We start from the raw sequence: 19,116 nt of genomic DNA, 5'->3' as shown, positions 1-19,116 counted from the left end.
CCCACCCCCCCAAAAAGGTCCATCGTCCAGTATAATATACCTTCTTAACCTCTGGTTAGGGGTGAAGAAACATTGTAAAAAATTGTTACATTCTTTCCTGAATCAGAGTGATTTAAACATGAAGGAAAGCAGATCCGTCTACCAAGATTTACTTTACGCTATTATGTTATTCGTAATAGCACTTATCCAGGTATGTTTGAGAGTAAATCTTGAAGGAAATAGCAACTCTTGTCTGCTGAGTATGCAAACCTATCACAGGCTGAAAACACAGGTTGTCAAGGCCTTTAGGAAAATCACTTTTCTAGAAGGCCTGTATAGGGTCTACTCTCTGGTTGAGAACACAAGCCACTGCTTACACCTCACCCAGAGCTGGAGATGACAAACAGAATCCTAAAAAAAGGTGTGTGGGTTTGGAGGGCCGGGCGGTCAGGGGTAGAGGGAATGGAAGGCAAACAGGGACTCTTTTCTGCTACTCTCATGGCGTAAACCGATGCACATACTGGTTAGCTATTTTTACAGCTGGTTTAAGTTATAGCCCTCAGTAGGCGCAGACCTGCTTCCAATCAAATCTGGCCTTCCCCTTTATGCGAAGGGTTACTTTTTAAAAGGAAGGTTTTTTTGTTCGTTTTTCGTTTTTTAAAATTCTTCTAAATGTCCTAAGGCTGCACAAGGGGCAATGCATCAAGCAAGGACGACATAGAGCGGGAAGTAAGAGAAAACAGTGATTTCTGAATTCCTTAAACTATGTTGGGTCCTTTTTCCTTCAGGAAAGGGAGGCAGGATAAAAAGAAAAGCAAGAGAAGTTGCAAAAGACCAGCCTAGGCGCGCCGTAGGGGCGCAGGGCGCTGAGCCGCAGCCAGGGTCAGGCCACATGGCGTCAGCTCCGGGTCTGCGGGGCCCCCGGCAGCGGCCGCCCGCTGTCCTGGCCCAGAGTCCAAGGGCGGCGGCAAGGGTCTGGGCCCAGGGCGCACCCTCAGCTCCCGCTGGGCGGCGGGAGTAAAGAACTGGACAGCTGCCCCCCGGCCGCAAGCACGCTCCCGCCCCTGCCCTCCCGGGCCAGCGCGCGACCGCCTCCGCCCCCAACCACGGTGGCAGCGCGCCGCGTGGAGAGCCGGAATCCACAAGGGGCACGGCCCGCCTTCTTCTCGCGAGAGGTAGGAAAGGAAGAAGGTTGGGCGGGCGACGGGGATCTAGCCAATGAGCGAGCGGGAAGGGCGTGATCGACGGCCTCCTCTAAGCCCCGCCCCGGCTGCGGAGGCCCCGGTTGCCGCCCGCCTCTCCTTCTCTTCCTCCTTGCCCTCCCTTCCCTCCTCGCACCGCTCTTCTCTTTCCGTCTGAGGTGGCGGCTGGCTCCCTCCTTGCCAGCTCCGTTTCCCTCTGCTCCCGCTTCCCTTTTCCCTTGTGCCCGGGCCGTGCCTGAGCGCTTCCTCCGCCTTCTCAGGGTGGCCGCCTAGCTCCCGTCCCCTAGAGTACGGAACCTTTTCTTTTTTCTGGGCTTCCGTCCGCGCCCGGCCCCGCCATGAATGAGGAGTACGACGTGATCGTGCTGGGCACCGGCCTGACGGTGAGGCCCGGCGGGGAGGGGCGGGGGTCCCGGGGCCGGGGGCTGGGGTCCAGGGTCGGGAGGGGGCCGGCCGCACGCCCTGCCCAGCCTCCTTTTCCCCATCCCCGCGGGCCGCGCCGCGCCGCGCCGCGCCTCGCGTCCGAGGGTCTCCTCCGAGGGTCTCCGGGTGGGGCCGGTTTCCGCCGCCGTCTCGGGCCGCGCTCTGGAGCGGAGGCGGGTCGGGCCTGCGGCGGGGCTTGCGGGCCGGGCGGCGCATCTGGACGGGGAGGAGACACTGGGGGATGGAAAGCCCGGTCCGGCAGGTGCCTGGGAGAGTCGTGACGGCCGAATAAGAGTAGGTGGGAAACGAGAGTCCGCTCTGCTGCAGCAGAGGCCGGAAAAGCCCGGATTGGTGTATTGATGCGTCTCCCTTACGGGTTGATGGCCTCTCGCGATTGGAAACGGAAAAGCAGCCGGCGGAGTGGGGGAGGGTGGAGGCCAATCACAGTGGCATTTCCTACTTAGACTTCAGCCTCTACTATTTACTAGTCGGAGTCGGTGACGAGTCACTGGGATAATCACTGTTTGGTAGGTAATTAAGTTCAATGAACTTGTATTTTTGGAGAAAATTAGATTTCTTATTCTCCTTCCCCACTTCAGGTGAGAAGCATTATCCTTTCCTTTTAGCCACCCCCCATCCCACTTGAGCAACTGTAGAATTGGAAATAAGTTTCCTCAAAATTTGTCTAGTCCTTTCTCACCTGGCCTTTGCCATCTTTTCCTTCTGTGTGGTCTGTCCTTGCCTACATTGTCTCTTGTGGAGGTTTTCCCCTGAGAAAGAGGTTGGTGATGGGGTACTAGAGGCCAGGTTCTCTACTGCTGCATGGTGTGCGTAATATGGTAAATTTATTTTCCTGGCTGTCTGCTTAGAGAACTTTAGATAATATTCTGCAAATAATACAGGCAGATGTTTTACTTCTTTTTGTGCTTTTAAAAGAAAATGAAGACTGTTCATCTTGCAAAAGAATTCCATTTGAAGAGAGGACCATTTCCGTTATCAAAAGTTTTTTGGAATTTTGAAATTCTGACACTGGACTGCTTTGTTTTAAAAGATGAATACTGATTTTGATCTTGTGTATCCCATACAGACTGATCTCAAAGTCCAGAGTCATTTAATGTAAACCACTACAAATTTGTTGAAATGCATTGTAATCTCTCAAGATCAAATTAACATTTTTTTTCAGCTAACACTCCAAAGTAACTATTTTAGATTTCTCTGGACAAGAGAAAACTGTCAAACTTGCATTTGGCCAGTTTTTTAGGAAACGATTGTTCGGAACTAGAATGGCACTTTTCTGGCATGTCATTTTTCTGTTTATGGTGATTTATGGTGATTGTTGGATTATACTCATTTCTGAATGCTTCATTATGTTTCAACAGTCCAGAAAAAGAAATGGGATTGGCTAGGAAATAGTACCGAGTAGATGAGATTACTTACCTAGAAAGCTGTTTAGTCATTTTGAATGTGAGGTATTGGGTTGAATTTCTTTTTTGATGGTGAGTTGGAAGATTGTTAGATGCCTAAATGAATAGCCTACCCACTGCAGGGTGGTTTTTTTCATTTTCTTTTTTCATTTTCTAAGTGCTTAATTGGGATTCTGAGCTGAGCTTATTAGTTTGTGGTGGATTTTGCCCACTGGAATGGGCACTGTTGTTGCCAGCATATTGTAAGAGCTAGTTAGTTCCACTGTTTTTCTACGGTTATTGCTGGTCTTTCAGATTTGCTCTTGATTAGGCTAGTTAAACACAGACAAATAAGTGCAAATCCTTTCTCATGCAGGTTTCTGTATGCCTAGTTCAGAAGTATCACTTTGTCTTAAAGAGGGCACAGTCTTATTGCATAACAACCAAGTTAAGATAATGCACCTTATTTAAATTTTCATTTGGATCAGTTGTGACCTTTTTGGTGAATGATAGATGCATACTTAACTAGCAATCAGATAAATTTCTGCTGTCATTTATTATTTTATTTATTTTTGGCTGCATTGGGTCTTCGTTGCTGCACGCTGGCTTTGTCTAGTTGTGGCGGAGTGGGGCTACTCTTCCTTGCAGTGTGCGGGCTTCTCATTGCGGTGGTTGCGGCGAACGGGCTTCAGTAGTTGTGGCACGTGGGCTTCAGTAGGTGTGGCTCGCGGGCTCTAGAGCGCAAGCTCAGTAGTTGGGGCTCACGGGCTTAGTTGCTCTGCGGCATGTGGGGTCTTCCCGGACCAGGGCTCGAACCCGTGTCCCCTGCGTTGGAAGGTGGATTCTTAACCACTGCGCTACCAGGGAAGTCCCGGGATGATTTTGATAGTGATAAAATCTGATATCCTCATTTTTAGTGATACAGGGACTTTGATTACTTAAATGAAGAGATCACCAAAGTTAAAAAGCCTCAAATTATAATTAATTTTGAGTAATTGATGTGAACATACCATTTACTTTTCTTAATTTTTGTTTTATAAATATTTAGTGTCTGAGATTTAAGAACCTAAAAACAGGTGTGTGCTATCAGTTGTGGGTACCAAATACTGCATGATGCCTGTGTGTCAGTGCATTTTTTAGTGCGATTAACTTGTTACTTTTAATATAAAGTGTAAGGAAGTGTTGGGGTTTCTCTGTGTTGCCTAATGTCATTGTTTTGTATCGATTGTTACATCTAAAATAAGGTCATAATAGTGCACAAATATTGATAGTAACTTTGATAAAGAAGGCATAAAACAATTTAGTATAAACTAGAGCAAAATCTTCATTCTGTCTAGGAGAAATAGAATATTTCATATAATTGAGTTCTTTAAGGAATTGAGGGCTATCCCTTTTTTTTTTTTTTTTTTTGGTGGTACGCGGGCCTCTCACTGCTGTGGCCTATCCCTTTGCGGAGCACAGGCTGCGGACGCGCCGGCTCAGCGGCCATGGCTCACGGGCCCAGCTGCTCCGCGGCATGTGGGATCCTCCCGGACCGGGGCACGAACCCGTGTCCCCTGCATCCGCAGGCGGATTCTCAACCACTGCGCCACCAGGGAAGCGCGAGGGCTATCCCTTTAAACAACCATAACTTTTAGATTAAAAACCTTTCAAATGATATCACAACTTCTTTAACAAACTAAGGAACATAGTTAATGTAGTTGATAACAAAGATTTTACATCAGGAGGATTAATTACTGTTATGCTATAACATAATGAAGCCATTGAGACCTAGGGAGCTTTGTAGGAACTTTGGCCTCCTTACTAAGTCCTCTTAGACTGCTCAGCTTTGGCAGTTAGTTCTACCGTCTACTTTTCATTTTTTCCTGTTTGCTTACTTTGGTTAGGCTGCTGACTGTTGACAGCCTCTGACCACTTAGTTTGCTGTTTCTGATTGACTTTGGGCTTGGCAATAAATTCATGAGTCTTCTTAGAAATAGTAATAAATAATAAAATAAGGGTAACTAGCTCCACAGCTGCTTGTGCTTCCCAGCAGTGTTTTGTTTTTTGCTACATGGTAATTTTCGTAAGGAGTTTTGAATTGAAAAGGAGACTTTAGTGGTATCTAACCAGATGATTCTCAGCAGCATTTGTTTAAAACATTGTTTTATATCCCAGCCATACTTTTCATCCTTTCTCTTTATTAAAATTTTGTGACTTCAAAGAGGAGTTGTTGTACCTGATTTAAAAATCTTGAATTGCCTTTTATATTTACGCCTTGAAAATCCTTGTCATTGCTGTTAGAGTTCTGTGGACAAACAACTTTCCACTGCAGTAGTGATCATAGGACCAATGTGTCCAGATGTCTTATTTTTGGAAGGTGTAAATACTATGTAGGCAGTCTGTATTTTAAATCAGCCTTAAGCATACTGGTCCAGTAGAATAGAAGTAAAATCAGACATATTTCAGCTTTTCGAGGTAGTAGTGAGACATTTGGTTGGAAAGACCGCTAGGTAAACGTTTGGCTCACATACCTGATACCCTGCAGTTACCTTTATGTCCCCTCTCACAGTACCTGATTAAAGACTTACTGGAGTAATGGCCTACTCAATTTCAGTTACCTGTGACTGTTGTGCTCGATTATGGGCAATAAAAAGGCAAACACAACTGTCTATGAATAGCTTTTGCTCATGTGGGGGTAACTATAATATGAGTTAATATGAGAAAGTACTAAGTGCCATAGGGAATTCATGCATGTGGGAATTCAGACAGGGGAATCAGAAAAACCTGCATAAAGAAGGAATTATTGAAGTTGGCTTTAAAAAATAATTGATAAGCAGGGTAGGGGGAAGGGGGTATTAGATGAAGGTAATCAAAAGGAACAAACTTAAGCTATAAGATAAATAAGTACTAAGGATGTAATGTACAACATGATAAAGATAATTAACACTGCTATATGTTATGAATGAAAGTTAAGAGCGTAAATCACAAGGAAAAATGTATTTCCATTTCTTTAATGTATTTATATGAGATAATGGATGTTCACTAAACCTGTGGTAATCATTTCATGTTGTATGTAAATCAAATCATTATGCTGTATACCTTAAGTCTTTACAGTGCTGTATGTCAGTTATATCTCAATAAAACTGAAAAAGTTTAAAAAATATTGGTAAGTTTTGAACATGAGGAGGAATGATTTTCTAGGCAGAGAGCAGTATAAGTCAGTATTAAGAAAAGGGTATATATTTAGGGGATAAGGAGTTTATTTTGTGTGAAACAGAAGGTATGAAGAGGTGTAATGGAAACAGTGTTGGAAAGAAGGTATATCACCAAGGATGCTGAAGATAGTAGGTTAAGAAGTTTGAATTATATCTTCTAGGCCAGTGAGAGAGGGTTTTGAGCAGGAATGATCTAAGTAGAGCCAAATTTCAAGAAAAGTTATCTTTCACAGCTTTTGATGAGATGCATTAGAGGGACAGAGACATTTAAAGAAACTTATTCTGCTGAAAACTAACATCCATTTTTATTGGGTTATTGCTGTAAGACATATACCACTGAGATTAAATGATTTAAAAGTTTTCTAGTTAATACATTTTCTAGATAAGTAGAAAGGCACTTTTCTTTAGGATGAGTTATTAGGTACCTTGTTTTCCTGATCACATTTTTGTGTGCATTTACTTTCTGTTTCTTTCTTTCTTTTTTTTTTTTTTAATCACTCCAGAACTTGAAAATGCAGGAGGATTTAGAGTGTTAATAGTGTTTAGTTTGGTCACTTGGAAGTTACATCAGAATTATTATTTTTTACATCAGAATATTAACATACTCTGGTTCTATTCTCTTCCAAGCCTGAGTTGCCCTCTAAGTAGGAAGGGGGGTGGGCATTAACTTTTCCAGGATACTGGTATACTATTTAGTACCAGTGGCCTTGGCAATTCTGTTTAGGTTCGTCACAATTCATATATGGGAACACTATACAGGCTCCTACTTCGCCTAGTATATTTAGGTGCTGTCCGTTTGAGTTAGTTACTCTGATTATGGCAAACCTAGCGCTATGTGTAGGTGCTGAAGGGAAGTGAGCCTCAGTATCACTGAGTTTTTGGTACTTCCTGACCATCACCACACCCACACATCTGCACAGACTAGAATTTTGCTGCAGCTGAACTTCACACATTTAGTTTAATCTGGTTACCTCTTTATGTAGGCCAACATGAAGAGCCATTTGGGTGGCAGATGCCATTATCTTAACTTGGATTCTGGGCCTGAGCTCAGTTTGGATGAAAGACCCACCTGAGATTGCCAGGCATCCTGTGTGCATCATTAATGCATGCATGCATGCATTTGTTCACTTATTCATACTGAGCACCTAATATGCTCTAAGCCCTAAAAATAAAAAATAAATAAGGCATAATAGCAAACAAAATACCAAAAAAAACTTGGATTCTGAAGATGGTTTTACAGTTTTCGTTATTTTGGTTGTGAGTGTATATTATCCTGTTCAGGTCAATTGTGGGTGAACTTGAAATTAAGTGTGGAGCACTCTCATCTGTTAGTTTTAAAACTAATGTGTTGGTTAATATTCATTCATATATGTTTCCTGGTAAAAATTATCAGTATTCTTGACATAGATGATGGATGGTCCACGTTTTCTAGTGTGAAAAAAGGAAATTCACTTAGAGTATTTTCTGACTTTGATGTGCTTTGCTTTTTATTCTGTATTCACCAGATAGTAGTAGATTTTAATTTTGAGTTGTTAATTTGGGAAGATACTAAAATTTTGGGATCATTAATATACACCCTATACTCAGATGTGATTGGTTTTATCAGTGAATTAATGACTTCATCCCATGTTGTAAAGTAAAATTTAAAGTATTACATTTGTGCTTCTATGTATTCTCTTGGCATTGTAAAAGCAATCTTTTATAAATGGGTTTAGAAGAATCAGTGAACCTGCAAATTATTAATTAGCTTTTAATATATTTGCTCCAAGTGATGCCTTTAAAGGTAGTTAGTATCAGCTCTTTGGACTGCTGAATCTTCATATTCCTGGGTCCTTTATTAGGCCTCAGCCTTCAGTGCTTGCTTTGGAGCCATGGTCCAGTGAGTGGGTCATGCTTATTTGCAGTAGAGTATGAAAAGTTATATATAGAAGCTGTGCAACACTCAAAGTTGCTTGCTGTGTTTTTGCTTCCAGAAGTTGAACTGTGAAGTCTACTTTTGTCGACTGGAAATGTGACTATTTGGTTTTCCTCTGTTTATGTCATAATCTGTTTTTGAGATTGTAAATATTATTCTACTTTCATATAATATATTGAATCTTATGTTAGTACTTCTTCTCACTGTTGTGGCCTCTCCCGTTGCGGAGCACAGGCTCAGCGGCCATGGTTCATGGGCCCAGCCGCTCCGTGGCATGTGGGATCTTCCCGGACCGGGGCACGAACCCGTGTCCCCGGCTTCGGCAGGCAGACTCTCAACCACTGCGCCACCAGGGAAGCCGCTAGATTTTTTTTTTTTTTTAAAGCAGGTGATTTGCTTTTGATACTATTGGAGTTAATTTTTACAGTTAAAATACTTTCAGTTCTGTTTATCAAGACCTCATTAGAAAGTTAAAAGTCAAGCTGTGGAATGAAGATATTTGCAATATATATATATAACCAATAAAGCACTTTTAACTATCTAGAATATATAAGGAATTTTTATATAGCAGTAAAAAAAAAAAGCAACCCCACTTTAAAAATGGGCAAATAATATGAATAGACACTTATCAAAAGAAGATACTACAATTATCACTAAACTATGAAAAAGTGCTCAGCCTCATTATTTGTCAGGAAATGTAAATTAAACCACATCCTAACTAGAATGACTAAAATTAAAAGGCCAGAACAGAAATGTTGGGCAAAGATTTGAAACAACAGGAACTTTCATATACTGCTGACACAGCATATGAAATTGGTACAACCATTTTGGAAAGCTGTTTGGCAGTATCTGATATCTGTCCAACAAGTGCATACATAAAAGACACATTGAGAATGTTTATAGAGCATTATTTGTAACAGCCCCAAACTGGAAATGATCCCAATGTCCGCCTGTAATAGAATGGATAAATAAGTTGTGGAATATCCATGCGGAGTATTCATTCAAAAGACTCCTATCGCTTTGTTACCCGCAGTGTGGTCCATGGATCAACTGCTTCTGCAACATCTGAGAATTTACTAGAGATGCAGACGGTTACACCCCTCACCCCAGTTACGCTGAATCAAAATCTACAGTTTAACATGATCCCCAGGTGTTTAATAAAGTTTGAGCAGCACTGCTTTACTAGTGGTTCTTGAAACTGGTCCTGGACCAGCAGTATTCTCACCTGGGAACTGGTGAGAAGTGCAGATTCTCAGGCTCACCTCAGACCTGCTGACTCAGAAGCTCTGGGGGTGGGGCCCTGCGTTCTGTTGTAGCAAGGCATACCGATGATGTGGATGCAAAGTAAACTTTCAGAATCTGTTTAGAATTTACATTTCTAACAAGTTCACAGGTGATACCAAATCAGGAGCTCTCTTTGAAATCCACTGTTGGTAGGGCTAGGCAAACCTGTAAAAATCCACAGGTTTTTCAGGCCACGTGGACTTTGTCACAGCTACAGTTCCACTGTGGTACAGTGAAAACAGCAATATGTAAATGAATGGGCATGGTTGTTTACCGGTAAAACTTTATTTACAAATATAGCCTGCAGGCTGGATTTGGCTCCTGTACTTTAGAGACCCCTGCTGTATAGCAGTAAGAGTAAGAAAATTTCGATTGCAAACAAAACATGGATGAATCTTGTAAACATATGTTGACTAAAAGGTGTATACAAGAGGTGTATACTACAAGATGCCATTTATTCAGAGTTCAAAAACAGGTAGAACAAATCTTTGCTCTTAAAAGTCCTGAGCGTGGGCTTCCCTGGTGGTGCAGTGGTTGAGAGTCCGCCTGCCGATGCAGGGGACACGGCTTCCGTGCCCCGGTCCGGGAAGATCCCACGTGCCGCAGAGCGGCTGGGCCCGTGAGCCATGGCCGCTGAGCCTGCGCATCCGCTCCGCAACGGGAGAGGCCACAACAGAGAGAGGCCTGCATACCACAAAAAAAAAAAAAAAAAAAAAAGTCCTGAGCGGGGGCTGGGGCTGAGGAGTGGTTATGGCTGGAGGTGGCCTGGAGTGCTCATAATGTTTCTTGATCTAAATAAGAAATGATGCACCCTCTTGGAGTAAAATTTGAACCTGACAGTAACTAATTTAAAATATTTTAAAAATATTAAAATGAATAGTACATGATGGAGGAGAATTTGAGATATGTATGAATTTTTGAAAATAAAGATTTCAGAGTTAGGCTTCTAGGGGGATGAGCTTGTTGTCTGGAGTCTTGGATAAATTTGAGAAGCACTAGGATTTATAGTTACAGAGAATTTCCTTTGTCATTAAAAAAAATAAAGCTCTTATCACCTAAACTCTGGTATAAGGGTTTTGGGTGAATGAATATCCCATCTCTGTGTTTCTTCTCATTAATCCATTGATTGGATTGACTTTCTTGACTGCTCCCCCACCCCATCTTGATTTGGTATGTCTTAGTGTATTCACACTTTGTTTACCTTTTTACTGAGAGTGATGGTTTATAATCCTCTGTTGATTGTCAGTTGATTAATGGTTGTCCTGGATGCTTCATTTAGGGGTCTAGTTCTCAAACTCTTGGTCTCAGGATCTATTTACACTCTTAAAAATTGAGGTCCCTGAAGAGCTTTTGCTTGTAAGAGTATCTGTCAGTATTTATCCTATTAGAAATCAATGCTGAGAAATTTAAAAATGGATTTTATTCACTTAAAGATAATGGTGATAAACTCATTACATGTTAACATGAATAACAGTTTTTTGAAGTATAACTGTTTTCCAAAACAAAAAAATTTCTGAGAAGAGTATGGTTGTTTTACATTTTCTGCACATCTCTTTAATATCTATTTTAAAAGATAGCTGATTTTTATCTGCTTTGGTGTTGTTCAGTCTTTCATAATTTTTGTCATAGCTGAAGTATATGAAGAAAATCAGGCTTTAGACAGATGTGTAGTTAGAAAAAGTAGGAATATTTTAATAGCCTTTCAGATTGTTGTAGGTACCCTTTTATAATTTACACCTAAACACAAGTGGCAGGGTATTTTTAAAGATTAATTACAATATGAAATTTGAAACCACATCAGTGAACATTTCTTGTTCCGTTACATTAAAATCAGTTAATCTAGCTTGCACTTTGAATTTCTCTTTTAACCTCCTGTATGATTTTGTAACATCATTCATTGGTCACTTGGGAAAGTACTGTTTTACTTAGTAATGCAGGTCTTTTGAATTGTTGACACATTTCGTTATGCCATATCAAAAGCTCATATTTGTTAATATCACTGATGTTGTCTGAAAAGTCCTTTAAGTATTGGGGATCTGATGTACCCATGGTGGTGGATGTAAGTTTTCCAAAATTCAAATTTTCATTAAAAATTTTTTTTTCAATACATTTATTTATTTATTTTTAATATTTGGCTGTGTTGGGTCTTCATTGCTGCACACGGGCTTTCTCTAGTTGTGGCAAGCAGGGGCTACCCTTGCTTGCACCGGCTTCTCATTGCAGTGGCTTCTCCTGTTGCAGAGCATGGGCCCTAGGTGTGCGGGCTTCAGTAGTAGTGGTACATGGGCTCAGTAGTTGTGGCTCGTGGGCTGTAGAGCACAGGCTCAGTAGTTGTGGCACATGGGCTTAGTTGCTCCGTGGCATGTGGGATCTTCCTGGACCAGGAATCGAACCCGTGTCCTCTGTCTTGGCAGGTGGATTCTTAACCATTGCACCACCACGGAAGTCCCTCATTCAAAATTTTGACTTTTCATTTTTGGCAACAAATACTGTTGGTTATTTTCCTTGACATTCATTTTTGAGAAAATGTCTGCCAGAATCCTAAGTCTGAATAATCATAGTTTGTCAGTTATTTTTCCAATTAAAAATAATGATCCATGGTGCTTCCCTGGTGGGGCAGTGGTTAAGAATCCGCCTGCCAATGCAGGGGACACGGATTCAAGCCCTGGTCTGGGAAGATCCCACATGCCGCGGAGCAACTAAGCCCGTGAGCCACAACTACTGAGCCCCTGTGCCACAACTACTGAAGCCCACACGCCTAGAGCCTGTGCTCCGTAACAAGAGAAGCCACCTCAATGAGAAACCTGCACACTGCAACGAAGAGTAGACCCTGCTCACCGCAACTAGAGAAAGCCCGCACACAGCAACAAAGACCCAATGCAGCCAAAAATAAATAAATAAAAATAAATATAGTTTTAAAAAAAATGATGACCCATGAAAAAAGTAGCTAGTTCAGCTTACAAATCAGTCGCACAAAGGCTTTCCTTGAGCCAGAATTGCTTTATGTGAACTTCCCATTTTGCTACACAGGATATTTAAAAGGTGGGTGTTCAAGGGTATTGTTAACAGAGGTGATTTTTAATGCTTCATCAAGGATAGTCTTAAGTGAAACTGGCCTTGTTTTTTTTAAACCATGAGTGCCTTGTGGTGAAGAATATAATGACTAGTGCAGTTAGAGCCACCGCCTTAATTTGTTTTATCTACCATTGATCTTGTGCTGTCAGTGCAAGTGTAATACAGTGGGAAAAAATGAATAATGTCTTAGTGTTATTATGAAAATAGTTTAAACCTTTGGACTCGGGCCACAGAACACACTTTGAACCCTGGTTGCTTTAGGGCTTTGTCCTTAAAAATTATATCATATATTGCATATACATAAGTATTAATTACTAAAAGAATGTTTAATAACAGGCTTGTAAAAATTATCTGTTTGAAACATGCAGTAGCATTTTCCTTCCTTTGAAGATACTTACGCTTTCCCTGTAGGAATGTATCCTGTCAGGTATAATGTCAGTGAATGGAAAGAAAGTTCTTCACATGGATAGAAACCCATATTATGGAGGAGAGAGTGCATCTATAACACCGCTGGAAGATGTAAGTATTAAAATAAATTAATATCCCTTTTGTACTTTGAGTCTTTTACTTGTGAATTTTTTATAGATGGTTTTAATTTTGTTTTATTAAATACATTATCTGTAACATCTGTAACATCATTATCTGTAACATTATCTGTAACATCATAATTTTCAGGAGCTCCTAGTTTGGGGCTTGTAGAAATTCAAATTGTGACCTTTTTTGCCATCTGGAGCAGTTATCTGTTCTCTCTCGAAGTTAATAGAGCGTAGACTTGACGGTGCATGGAGGGTACTTTTTGATGAAGACCTAACATACGCCAGGCACAGTGCCAGTGCTTTCCACATGGTCTTAGTTATCTTCCCAGTCACTCAAAAAGATTTTATCCCCATTTTTTAGATGGCAAAATAGTTTCTGTGGGCTGAAGATCACGGAGATGGGCTGATAACCCAGGTTATATGATTCCAAAGCTTAGTTCCTTTTTCTTTTAATTTTATTGAAGTACATTTGATTTACAATGTTATGTTAATTTCTCTGTACAGCAAAGTGATTCAGTTATGCATACATATATATATTCTTTTTTCAAATTTATTTTATTTACATTTATTTTTGGCTGCATTGGGTCTTTGTTGCTGCATGCAGGCTTTCTCTAGTTGCGGCGAGCAGGGACTAGTCTTTGTTGTGGAGCGCGGGTTTCTCATTGTGGTGGCTTCTCTTGTTGCCGAGCACGGGCTCTAGGTGCACGGGCTTCAGTAGTTGTGGCACGCGGGCTTAGTTGCTCCACAGCATGTGGGATCTTCCTAGACCAGGGCTTGAACCCATGTCCCCTGCATTGGCAAGCAGATTCTTAACCACTGTGGCACCAGGGAAGCTCTCTATATATTCTTTTTCATATTCTTTTCCATTATGGTTTTTCACAGGATATTGAATACAGTTCCCTGTGCCATACAGTAGGACCTTATTGTTTGTCCGTTCTATATGTAATAGTTTGCATCTTCTAATCCCAAAGTCGCACTCCATCTCTCCCCTAGCTTCCCTCCCCCTTGGCAACCACAAGTCTGTTCTCTGTGTCTATGAGTCTGTTTCTGTTTTGTAGATAGGTTCATTTGTGTCATATTTTAGATTCCACATATAAGTGATATCATATGGTATTTCTTTCTCTTTCTGATTTATTTCACTTAGTATGATAATCTCTAGGTCCATCATGTTGCTGCAGATGGCATTCTTTCATTCTTTTTTATGGCTGAGTAGTATTCCATTGTATATATGTACCACATCTTCTTTATCCATTCCTCTGTTGATGGATATTTAGGTGTTTCCATGTCAAAGCTTAGTTCCTTTTGCTATACTCTGTGCTTCCTACTTCTTTAGAAAATGAGCACATGAAGCGTTTCCAAAGTGTATTTTACTAAATATATTTATTTCTCTGTGTAGGGTTTGTTTACCATCCATGCGTATGAATCTGAGCTGTACTGTGCTTTATAGGAGATATATAGATATTGTCAGTTACTTTTAAAATAGTGACTTTGATGAAATAAACTTAATGTTTATATCAGAAAGCTTTTTTCTCTATATTCAGGCATACAGGGAAGTTCAAAGAATAATACCAGTGGAATATTTTTTTGCTTCTTGTCTGTTTGTGTTATTGGTTTTGAACCATTGAAAGTAATAGACGTGATACTTGACCTAAATATTTCAGCATTCATCTGTGAAGAACAACATTCTCCAACATAATCATAATACCATTATCACACTTAAGATTAACCATAATATCCAGACTATATTCAAATTCCCCATTGATCCCAAGAATGTTGTATATTGCTGTTTAGGAGTGGTTTGTCTTCTTTTTTTTAAAACTAGTTTAAGCATTCATTGCCTTTTGTGTTGTTTCCCTTTATTCTCTTAATCTACAAAAGTCTCGCCGCCTCTTTTCTTTTGGGAAGTCTAGGCCAGTTTATAAGAAGGTATTGTTGGGCACTTCATACTGCATCCCATAAGGAGGCACAGTGCCTGCATCAGCATCACTGTTCATGATGCTCAGTTTGACCTGGTTGAGGTGATGACCACCGAACTCTCCATCGTAAATCATCTGTGGAGCGATGCGCTGGCGTCATTCCTTTTTCACCTAGTATATTTATTAGCTAGTGTTAAGTAAGATGAGCAAGCTGTCCTCTTTCTTTTTTTTTTAATTTAATTTTTATTTTATATTGGAGTATAGTTGATTTATAATGTTGTTAGTTTCAGGTGTATAGCTAAGTGATTTAGTTATACATATACATATATCCATTCTTTTTCACATTCTTTTCGCATATAGCTTATCATAGAATACTGAGTAGAGTTCCCTGTGCTATATAGTACGTCCTTGTTGATTATCTATTTTATATATAGTGGTGTGTGTATGTTAATCACAAACTCCTAGATTATCCCTCCCCTGCATGTTTCAAACTTTGTTAACCATAAGTTTGTTTTCGAAATCTGTGAGTCTGTTTCTGTGTTGTGAATAAGTTTATTTGTATCATTTTTTCTTTAGATTCCACATGTAAGTGATATCGTATGGTATTTGTCTTCCTCTACTGACTTACTTCACTTAGTATGATAATCTCTAGGTCCACCCATGTTGCTGCAAATGGCATTACTTCATTCTATTTTACGGCTGAGTAATATTCCATTGTATATATGTACCATATCTTCTTTATCCATTCCTCTGCTGATGGACATTTAGGTTGCTTCCATGTCTTGGCTATTGTAAATAGTGCTGCAGTGAACATTGGAGTGCATGTATCTTTTTGAATTATGGTTTTCTTCACATATATGCCCAGGAATGGGATTGCTGGATTATATGGTAGCTCTCTTTTTAGGTTTTTAAGGAAGCTCCATACTGTTCTCCATAGTGGCTACACCAATTTACATTCCCACCAACAGTGTAGGAGGGTTCCCTTTTCTCCACACCCTCTCCAGCATTTATAGTTTGTAGACTTTTTGATGATGGCCATTCTTACTGGTGTGAGGTGATTTGCATTTCTCAAATAATTAGTAATGTTGAGCATTTTTTCATGTGTTTTTTGGCCATATATATGTCTTCTTTGTAGAAATGTCTGTTTAGATGTTTTGCCCATTTTTTGACTGGGTTGTGTACTCTCTCTTTTTTAATGTACTCAAGAACTTGTTTTTTTTTTTTTTTTTTTTTTTTGCGGTACGCGGGCCTCTCACTGTTGTGGCCTCTCCCGTCGCGGAGCACGGGCTCTGGACGCGCAGGCTCAGCGGCCATCGCCCACGGGCCCAGCCGCTCCACGGCATGTGGGATCTTCCCGGACCGGGGCACGAACCCATGTCCCCCTGCATCAGCAAGCGGACTCTCAACCACTGTGCCACCAGGGAAGCCTGGGGGTTTTTATTGAGTGAATATATACCACCTTTGCTTGTTCTGTTCCACCTTAGCAATAGAATTCATGAGTTTGAATGAATATTAAATTTTAAGCTGCAAGGTGCTTTTAGAGCCTCAAACTCACGTAAATTATAAATTAACTGGAACTAATTTTAATTGTCTTTTATGATTTGAAAAATCCAAAATTTATTTTTAACTCCCTATGTAACCACAGAAGCAAAATTAAGCCTTTGTTAGCTTTTTATTCAATAGAGAATGAGTTTAAATGATTTCTACAAATAGTAAGGGATGTATCTGCAAAACTAGTACATCATAACAAATAGTTTGTTTTGTATTCCTGCTAGTTAAAAGCAAACACACACCACCTCTGCAATATTTATCTTGGCATTCATGAGTTGAGTAATATATTTAATTTACATATGTATTGGAATAGTGCTAAATGTTCTGATTAAAAATGAAATGTACTTGTACTTTACCTCATGTTGGTGGTATTTAGTTATACCAAAATCACTTCATCAAAAAATAGTTGTTCAATGAAAGTTAAATTTTGTTACATTATGGGTGTTTTTTGTTTTGGTTTTAGTTATACAAAAGATTTAAAATACCTGGAGCACCACCAGCATCAATGGGGAGAGGAAGAGACTGGAATGTTGACTTAATTCCCAAGTTCCTTATGGCAAATGGTAAAGAATTCCAACTTAAATTTATGATAGTACATTGAATCCATTTTGAAAGTAGAAAGTAGCTGTTGACAGAGTGTTATTCCGGGTATGTGGAAATGGATTCTGTTGAATGGCAAAGGTATGGTGAGTAATAGGGCCCATTAGAGGCATCTAGAGTTGGTAAGTTAAGAATGGAGGGAAGAGGGGGTGACTTCTAAGTAATTGGTTTTGGAGAAACAAAATTATGCTGTGGCATAATACATATCAGAATTGTAAGCATTTGTAACAGACTTTCCTGTTGATACTTTGGTGACAATCTTAGGTAACTGGGCCTTCAGAAACAGCCATATTAATGTTTTTTTCTAGTTTGTAAGCTTTCACATTTTTTCATATTAATATTTTCTCATTTTTTCTTTTTTCCTCCTGTTTTATTGAGATATAATTGACATACAGCACTGTATAAGTTTAAGGTATATAGCATAATGATTTGACTTACATATATTGTGAAGATTACCATAGTAAGTTTAGTGAAAATCCATCATCTCATATAGATACAAAAAAGAAAAAGAAAAAAATGTTTTTTTTTCTTGTGATGAGATCTCTTAGGATCCACTCTCTTAACAACCTAGGTCCTCTTTAAATGCTGGAAGATAAGGACTCACTGGCAGCTGCCTCCCTTAGATAAAGGCCTCCTGAGCTCTCAAGTTCCCCTCAGCTTCCACCACTTCCTACCTTCCCTTAAGCCCAGTCCACCTTGCTCGTTTCTATTACCTGCCTGGCCTCAGTAGGAAATGAGTTTGCAAACTGGTCTGTAATGTGCTAGGCTAGATAGAGAGGAAAGGACAGGCGTGTGGGGGGCGGTAAGCAAGTAAATGTGAGTGAGTGAACAGTGAGAGACATAAATGCTCATATTTCAGGTAGGTCCCTTAACTCAGTTAAGGAACTGATCCACACACTGTGCACACTTTCCTCACTACACATGGAACTGGGTGGAACAGACATTTCCCAGGACAGTGTCTTCTGTTCATCAGCTCCCATGAAACAACTGGGGCACCTGACAAAGAATAAAAGGGAACTGAAAACAAATGATTGCATAATATGTTAATGGCATTGCAGTAGAATAAAAAGTGTGACTTTTTTCAAATATTATCATAATCAAGTTATATTAAAAGAAATTCGTACAAGGGCAATAATTTTGGTGTGCGCAGAATTCCAATCTCAAATCTTAACTTTTGGTAAATAAATACTAATAATGTCTTTGTGGCTGCTCTCAAATGTATGCCAGTCAGAAGATCTCCTTGAGGTTCATTCACCAGTAGAAACATGGACACATCTCACTTTAATGCGGCAGAAATGGCAGCTGTGAAGTCATAAATATGGCCTTAGGTGGCCCCAAGGAACACTGCAGTGGCAGAATGGATCCACTCTCCTGGCCGGCGACCATGGCTTTCAGCAGGGTTCATATCATAGAACAGAGGGCTCATGCACTGGGGGTACTTGGAGATCATCTGATGATTCACTTTGCCTCACAGAGCACAAAGAGTAAGAGAAACTGGATTCAGTATGCTCTAGTGGGCTTTTTCTTTTCTTTTTTTGGGGGGGGTATCTTTTGTATTCTTTAAAAATAATGTGAAGTCCCTAGGTAACACCAAAGAGCACAGTGAAGTCTGAGTGATCTGACACACTGTTCAGTATACATGAAGCTTTAAGACAGCTGAGTGGATTTATTTCTGTACATCCTTTTGAGAATCACTAATGTTACTGGTTCACACTTGTGGGTCATTTCTGTTAGGAAATTTTTTTAAAGGTATATGAAGGCAGGGAGTAGAAAAGGAAATAAGGCCAAGGCAGAGAGAAGGAGGTGGAAGAGGCGAGAAAACGGAGGAAAGTAACGCCTTAAGACTTTGCAAAGTTCAGTCCGTGGACTAAGGGGCTCTTGGAAGCTGGTTGGAAATGTAGAATCTCGGAAGCTACCTACACCTACCCAAGCAAAATTGTATTTTAATAAGAGCCCTGGGCAATTCCTAAGCGGAATGACATTTGAGAAGCACTGCCTTCACAGTCCATTGCAGGCTCTTTAATGTCAGAAAAGA

At 40.4% G+C, this 19,116-nt stretch overlaps 1 protein-coding gene across 1 annotated transcript in view; it reads left to right on the top strand.

Moving 5' to 3' along the window:
- The first annotated feature begins 1,221 nt into the window (after window positions 1–1,221).
- GDI2 (GDP dissociation inhibitor 2) overlaps window positions 1,222–19,116 on the top strand; it is a 45,374-nt gene continuing 27,479 nt past the window's right edge. Inside the window, exons 1-3 of the mRNA XM_059057498.2 lie at window positions 1,222–1,564; window positions 12,890–12,997; window positions 16,945–17,044. Coding sequence (XP_058913481.1) covers window positions 1,520–1,564; window positions 12,890–12,997; window positions 16,945–17,044 — 253 coding nt within the window. The 5' untranslated portion in view covers window positions 1,222–1,519. The remainder of the gene's footprint in view (window positions 1,565–12,889; window positions 12,998–16,944; window positions 17,045–19,116) is intronic.

This window comes from Kogia breviceps, chromosome 3 (assembly GCF_026419965.1).
Source record: "Kogia breviceps isolate mKogBre1 chromosome 3, mKogBre1 haplotype 1, whole genome shotgun sequence".
NCBI classification, from domain to species: Eukaryota; Metazoa; Chordata; class Mammalia; order Artiodactyla; family Physeteridae; genus Kogia; species Kogia breviceps.
This window is presented reverse-complemented; position numbering and strand designations above follow the sequence as displayed.